Genomic DNA, 8048 nt, shown 5'->3' with positions numbered 1-8048 from the left:
AGAGCAGAACTCGAGGCAGCCTTTCAATCTTTTGGGTCAGTTGCCCTGCATGACAGAGCCCACAGGAGGTTTTCAGACTTGGTGTCAGTTGACCAGTGTTCCTGTCTTCAGAAGAACTCCTGGGATGCCTGTAAGTTGTAGTATCATTAGTGTAGTAGCTCTCCTGAGATGACTTTGGCTGTTCTGTCAGATGCCCTGAGTGCAGCAGATCTTCTGTGTCATATCAGTTATCCTGACCACCAGATTTATATCAGTCTTCTGCAGCTGGCTGGGGAATTTTTCATGAACCCAGTCATACTTAACTCTAACTATTAACATCAGTAATGGAGGGTTTTAAGTGCATTGCTCCAACATCTTCCCCTTCCTTATAGTCAAATGAAAAGGTGACCCATGGCCATTCTGTCCTGGAATGAGCCCCTCGGGAACTGCATCTGTCTTAGGTTGGAGCGATATTTGTCACATGGCCAAGAGAATCTGGAGGCCAGGGTCCATCATGGAATAATGCAGCAGCTAATGGTGCCCTCCTGTCTTAGGCCCTTTATTTGTGAATATATTACTCTTTTACCCATCATTGACTGTCCAGCTCAGCATGCAGGGGTGACGATTCATTTATGTTTCAGGAAAGGTATCAGGATAGCAGGCAGAAAAGAATGTTCATCTCATTTGGCTGAAGGAGAAAAATGTCCTTGCCTGGGCTGGAAGGAGATGTGTAGGTGAGCTTGGCCCTCATCAAAGGCATCCTCCATAGCTAGCCTATGATAATGTACCTGGATAGGCTTTGCTGCTGTATTATCTACCTGATGTTTAATAAAGCTGGTTAAACAATTAAATTCCCAAGAGCCAAAAGATATAAGCAAAAGAAGGCCTACTAGGGTGCCCAATAGAGAGGGAAGCAGGGTGGACAACCAAGGGGAGGTGGAGAACAAAGTTTGATACCAGTTCTCAGCTTTTTCTTTCTTGTTTTCTCTATTCTAAGCCATCTCTGACCTTTTTCATGCTCTCTTTAACCCTATTCCAAGACACAGAAAGTATCCAAGCACTGCCTCTCTCTCACAAACCAGAATTCACTGTGATTGCTCAATTTTTTCAAATTACAGGTAAAAAGTTAATCAGAAATAAGTATACTTGTTAACATATATGGTTTATGTAAAAGGGGGGCCAGACAATTATTCTTTCTGATTAACCTCTTACTCTTAAAGACAGTGAGGGTCAAAATTAAAATAGTCAGATACACTTAAAACACTGCTTCATTTGGATAGATGTGGAAGTACAAAAATTGAATGAATTTATATGATTGTAAATGTTTACCATGAAATATCAGAGAAGGGATGCCTCCAGGCATAGAATTACAATTTTAACTGATATTAAACATTGTAAATAATTTGGAGAAACCTCACCATTGAATTATAACCATCAGGAAAAAATAAAAACACAAACAATTATCCCGTACATATTTTGTAAGAAATAAGCAAACCCCAAGTCAGCACAGTACAGTATCAATCACTGAAACTTAAGTAATGTGTTGATACATAGAAGGAAAAGATCACATATTGACTGCCATTGTTGAAATTCCCAAAACAATTCCAATAGACAATTCAATTTGGGTCCCTACAGCAGTCATAATTGCTATCCCAAAAGCCAATTGTGGAGGAATACATATATCAGCTGTCCTGGAGTGGGTGGTAGAACTTCCATTTTTTCTTGTGTGATGGCAATGGCCTCGAAGTGGTGCAGTTACTTGAGCAAGCAGCGTCTCTATGTGGAGTGCAGGCTGAAATGAAGTCGAGTGTGCCCTGTGCCGTGTTCAGTGCCTCCATGGCTCCTTCTTGGGGTCAGTGCCCGGAAGCTGGGGAGTAGGAATGCACTGGCTCTTTTAACAATTTCATGGTGAATATCATCCCTGTATCAGCACCTGATTGAAACATTCTAAGGCCCAAAGTATATCCACGTGTGCAATCTTGGTTTCAAACCTTGGCGGTAAATTTAATATTTAGGGGGAATGCAACACCCCAGTCTTTTAGAATTAGAACCTTCACAATGGGAATCTGGGACATGCATATTAGTAGGATGGCAGGTATTATAGGTCAAACAATGCAGGGTATTGAGTGATAACAATTCTTAATGACAGCGGAAAGGGACCAGGCAAGAAAGCTAGCTGGTGGCCCGGTGAGGGCTGGTGGAACAACCAGATCAGGTGACAAATCGCATTCAGTCACAAGGCTAAATGAGGAAACTTTCTTGGGATGAAAAGGCCAGCACTAAAACAGGCACAAGCTTTGTGCCTCTGAAACAGAAAGGAGAGCAGAGGGGCAGCTAGAGTCTGTTACTGACTCTCTCTCGACTTAGATTCTCTCTTAAGGACTACCTCCCTTCAGTGTCAGCTTGGTGGCTCTGCCTCTCAAGAGACCCAGCCTCTGAAAGACACTAGGCTTCCAGCAAGAACTCATAACAAAAGGATGGAGAGATGGTTAGGACCTGGGTGCTAGATGCTAAACAGTTGACAAAAGAATTGTATGGCTTGCCAGCTCCTTGGAGCATCTTGGTGAGTGCAGAAGAAAAGCCAGATTTAGGTCTCTGAGACAGGCCTGGAGACGTTGAGCCAAGAGACCAGGAGAAAATATCATCTGAGTATTGAAGGGAGGCTCATCCGGGGAGGGTGTGTGTGTGATCTGATTGAAGCCTTGGGTATCAGACAATAAGCTACAGTCAGAGACAATTGGTTCACATGGTGCTATAAGGACTCTTTCTGCCGCCATTTCTGAGGAAGGAGTCACAGTTGAGCTGTGCTTCCTGCCTCTCACAGCCAATAAGGAGATTGCTAACACTGAGTACTGACCTTTAATAGAACTATAGCCCTCCCCCCGCCTCTGAATTCCAGTACTCCAGAAGCTGTCCCCAGGCCTTCACCAAGCTGTCTCTCTGGTTTAGAGGTCTGTGGAAAAAAAACATTGATCTGACTTTGGCGCAGCCTTCAGTTGGAGTAAGCTGAAAAAGCCTGTGCCAAGATTTCTCCTGATATCATCCCAGAGTAAACCCAGCAAAAGCCTCTTCCGAATTCTGTCTGGCAAGATAAAGTTCCTTTCAGTCTGCTGCAGACTCCTTCTGAAACTACTTTATGGACTCCCCTGCCTCCCAACCTGGGGCATTTTGATCACAGGGGCAGGAACTGGCTTCTGTGGGGATAGTCCTAAGGATATCATTAATAACAGACCAGTAACTGAAGGCAGCAACTGTAATTTTTTCAGGGTCAAAAGTCTCATAATAGTCTTTAAAACAATCACTAACTCTGCACTATCTTTTTGCATCAGTTGTCCCCTCCTAGGGGAATCATGGACAAATATTTCCCTCAAAGTCTAAGAATATCTTTAGATTTCTTTGTTCTTAATCCTATTCCTCATGTCTTGAATGACTCCTCGAGTCCTGTCACAAAAGGTGACTTTAGAATGCTTGTCCCTTCACTTAAGCTTACCTTAAGATCTGTGCCTGTTCTGCAATCACCCAGAATGTCTCATGGTGGGTACCATGGTGTCTTCATGGTGAAGTCACTCTCCGGTGTTTCTGTGATAAACAGATAGGCCTATCCTTCCCTGGTGAGTGGTGTTCTCTCCTCTGCGACCTCCAAAACCTCACATCTGGGCACCAGTTTGCACTGGCCCACAGGGAAGTGAGTGGAGGTTGGGGACCACCTAGGAGAGAATAGGGAACAAGAGATGTGAAAAAGCATGCCAAGACCAGAGTCTTATCAAGGTGACAATTTTATTTTTTCCCAAGGCTGAATTTGTATCATAACAGGGGTAACAGAGAGAGGGGAGAAGTGGGAAATATTTACACAGGCCAAGGACACAGTACTCATGTGATCAGCAGATGTTAACAGGGTGTTGGTTTTTCAGAAAGGTTAAAGGTTTGTCATATCATTAGTCAGCAGGATATTGGATTCTCAGAATGGTTACAGGTCATATCATTGGGCATTCTGACGTCAGATGTATTTCGCAGCAAGATCACAACTTTGTCATAACATAAGTTATCTTGACCACCAGATTTGTATTAGTCTTCTGCAGCTGGCTGGTGATTTTCCATGGACTCAGTCATAATTAACTCTAACTATACTATTAACATCAATAATGGAGGATTATTCTGTGATTCTTCAGGGTATGTTGTCTTCTGTGGAGCAGACTATCTTGCAATTTCTCTCACCAGAAATGTCTGGCCTGAAGCAGAGTGGTATTTGTTGGGTATGGGTTTTTGTGGTGTGATGAGTCCCTGAGTGCACTGGGATCATAATAGCCGCCATGGGACTTTGAGAGGGTTATTAAATGCTCCGAGTGCAGCAGGCCTTCTGGGTTGCCTCTGGATATGGTATCTTCCAGAAAGTTGACTTGCTAGCAGTCTGTCTCAACAGAAAGGACTGGGCAGAAGATCCTATGTGTATTTTACATTTTTGTATATTCCAGAAGAGTGTTTAGGGTGGATTTTGTCTTTTGGTGATGAGACAAGCTGCACAGGGAGCTATTTAAAATTATTCTCATGTTGTCTGTATAGCCAATTTTATTGTTATATCACTTGGAAAATTGATTGCATGGAAGCCCCTCCCAGATGTTACTCCAATTAATCTCACTTTTTGTCTAAAAGAGCCAAGATTCAGATCTCATCTTTCTAGGCTCTGACTATCATCCTTGTCATTTAGGCACATGAAACTTAGGGACTAGCTTATGTACCTCTTGATTTCTGTCAGTCTATATTTCTCTTTGTAGTTTTCTCTCTTTCTCACCCCTGAGATTATAGCATATAAAAACCCAAATTCTTAGAAGTGATTATTGCATTGATGACCGATGGGATGCCAACTGTTTATACAATTTCAGAATAAGCAGTAATATGCAGCTAGGCTTCAGTTTTCTTAACTGAAGTACAAAATAACCTAGTAGTACAAAACTATCATAGAGTAGTTTACACTATGATAGGGCAAGAAGTGAGGGGAAGGCAGGTATGAATATTGGAACCTGGTCTTTGGGTTGTTGAATACCATAGTGAACAGATGTTGCAGATTTTTCCTCCATGCCTTGGTAATGTAACCCCTATGGAAGAGAAGTAAAAGCCCTCAGAGACTGGGGATCTATTACTTGCAATTGTTTTTCTCACAATTTGGGTTTCTTGTTTCATTGTGTGTAATCTTTGTCTTAAAAATGGCAGTAATGCATGCAGATCTCAACACTGTGTAGACAGCCATACTGTACATGTTGTGATGAATTTAGTGTAGGTTCACTTACTCAAATATGAGATTTTATTTCATATATTTTATTTATTTGTTATTATTTTAGAATTTTTGTTAATTTTTTATTGGAATTTCTGTTTTAATGGTAGGGTTTATCTGTCTTTGTTTATAGCTGTCCAATATCTCAATCTGTGCTGGAACTCACTCTCTGTAGACTGTCAGAATCACAAAAGAGGAAATTCATACTGATTAGAACTCATGGAATGTGTCCCAATGGTTTGCCCAACTATGAAACTTAGGGGCAAGAGTGTAAAGAAGATCCTTAGAATCCTGGGAGAAAGAAAGAAATAATGGTTCACCTTGAGTTGGTTAGCAACTGTGTTGAGTTTACTGAACTAAATTGGCCTCATGTCTCAATGCTGGAGCCTCATATACATTTTATTTCTACCACTGACTGCTGTGCCTTTCTGGCTCTGTGGCATATGGTTTGTGTAAGGATGATGGAGAGATTGAAAGTAACCTGCTTCATTGGTCACAAGCTCTGCCTGATTTTCATGTTTGCTCTGAATTGTACTGCCCATAGTTCTCTAACAAGGGAATCTAACTGAGCCTCTACTCTGCCTCTAGGTTTCCACAGACTAAAGTGTTTAAATCATCTACAATCTGGCTGTGTATGTAGTTCTGTGCTTAAAGTTAATATCACATCCAGAGAAGTACCTGTGTTTAGTTCTCCATAACTAAAAAAATACATCCTGCAGTCAATCATTAAGCAATCTCTGACATGTAGAGAAAATGTCACTGGGACTCAGTGGCCAATAAGTCTAGCAAAACAGAAATTATTTTGTAAATCGATAATAGAAGACATCTCATCTCAACCTGTTCACACAGACACACGCATACACACAGAGAGGCAGAGATATAGAGATAGATAGAAAGATTGATAGAGAGAGAGGGGGTGGGGGGAAAAAGAGAAAGGGGAGAGAGAGAGACAGGGAGAGAGAGAAAGTCAGAGATACAGAGATAGAGACAGGGACATAAACAGAACAACAAAGAGACACAGTGACAAATAAACACAGATAGACCTACAAAAAGATACACAGAGAAATAATATAGCAAATAAACTTAAAGTAAAAAAGACATATTCAGGAAAGTAGGGATTTTAATAAAGAGTTGTATACTTCATGGGTCACGAAACACCATACCTTCAGCAAGAATTCCTGTATATCTGCAAACCATGCACAGAAGATGCCAGCCCTCTATTACCTCCATGACTGTTTATTAATTAGTTTTTATTTTTATTTATTTATATCTGATAAGCTGCTTCCACCCAGTCCCTCACACAAAATTATTCCACACACTCTAACCTTTTCCCATCTGAGAGTTTCTCCCCCACTGCAGCCCACATCTCTGGGGCATCAAGTCTCTACAGGGTTAGTCTCATCATCTTCCACTGAGACAAACAAGGGAGACCTGTGCTACATGTGTGCCAGGGTCTTCTTACCAGCTCTGCTTAGTGGTAAATTCCATGTGAGTTCCCAAGTGTACAATTTAGTTAACAATAATAGTCTGTCTCTGGTGTTCCCATCTCCTGCAGATCTGTCATTCCTTCACCTAACTCTTCCATAGGAATTACTGAATTTAGTCCAATGCTTGCTTGGCTATAAGTATCTTATCTGTCTCAGTCAGCTGCTGGTACAGCATATCAGAGGTCAGTCATGCTTAGACTCCTGTCTGCAAGCACCACATAGGTCAGTGAGCTTGTCAGGGTTCGGTGCGTGCCCAAGATATAGATCCCAATTTGTGCTGGTGTCAGGTCAGCCATTCCCTCAGGTTCTGCTCCATTTTTGTCCCTGAAGTTTTTGTTTTTTACAGGAACGTTGAGGGTCGAATAATTTGAAGGTGGTTTGGATGATGGGGACAATTGAACAGGCTGTAACGCTCTGTGACTCACAGCTCTCTGTTCTCTCAGCGCCCCCTGGTGGTCCAAGGTGCCCTAAGTGAGGTTTCTGTTTGATCTCACAGTAACATTTGCTCACAGTGTATCTTGCACAGTAATACAAGGCAGTGTCTTCAGACCTCAGACTGGTCAGTTGCAGGTACAGGGTGTCCTTGGCATTGTCTCTGGAGATGGTGAATCGGCCCTTCACCGTTTCTGCATAGTAGATGTAACTGCTACCACTACTAATGTATGCAACCCACTCCAGCCCCTTCCCTGGAGCCTGGCGGACCCAGTGCATGCCATAGCTACTGAAAGTGAATCCAGAGGCTACACAGGAGAGTTTCAGGGACCTTCCAGGCTGCACTAAGCCTCCCCCAGACTCCACCAGCTGCACCTCACACTGGATACCTGCAAACAGAGAGTGCTGGTCAGAAAACTCTTATTAAAAAATAAACTAAACAAAGAATGCATTTTATAAATGTCTAACATTCACATCACAGACAGCATCTATCAGTATAAGTTACTTTTTAAAAGAAGCAAAAGGAAAACCAAGGTGTTGCGGAAGTCCATGTTGGGTGGTCTGTGCAGTGCTGATCACTGGATGTGAGGACCTGGAAACCAGGGCTGAGCTCCTCTATCAGAGCTGCAGGCAACATCAGTGAAGAGCTGTTTTTCATGAGCACAGAGAAGGCTTATTTGCATGTCATTATACTATATAGTGCTCCAGAGTTGGAACTGAGCTGAACACAGTGATTATCACAGATATATAGCATCAAAGACATTGATTTCAGTTAGAGTGTTTGACAAAGAATGGTAGTTTCCTATTCACATATATTTTTGGTTAAGTATTCACCCATACTACATATAGTTTTCCTTTATGACTGTTAACAGAACTTCCTA

General features: G+C 42.0%; 1 gene segment (V, D, J or C); it reads right to left on the bottom strand.

Annotated features, from left to right (window-relative positions):
• Positions 1 to 7035: 7035 nt before the first annotated feature.
• Positions 7036 to 7718, bottom strand: LOC116906200. The segment is given in 2 exon segments: positions 7036 to 7556; positions 7673 to 7718. Coding segments are annotated over 2 exon segments (567 nt in total).
• Between the last annotated feature and the right edge of the window lie 330 nt (positions 7719 to 8048).

Source organism: Rattus rattus, chromosome 7, assembly GCF_011064425.1.
Source record: "Rattus rattus isolate New Zealand chromosome 7, Rrattus_CSIRO_v1, whole genome shotgun sequence".
NCBI lineage: Eukaryota > Metazoa > Chordata > Mammalia > Rodentia > Muridae > Rattus > Rattus rattus.
The sequence above is the reverse complement of the archived record's forward strand: the minus strand, read 5'-3'. Positions and strand labels throughout refer to the sequence as shown.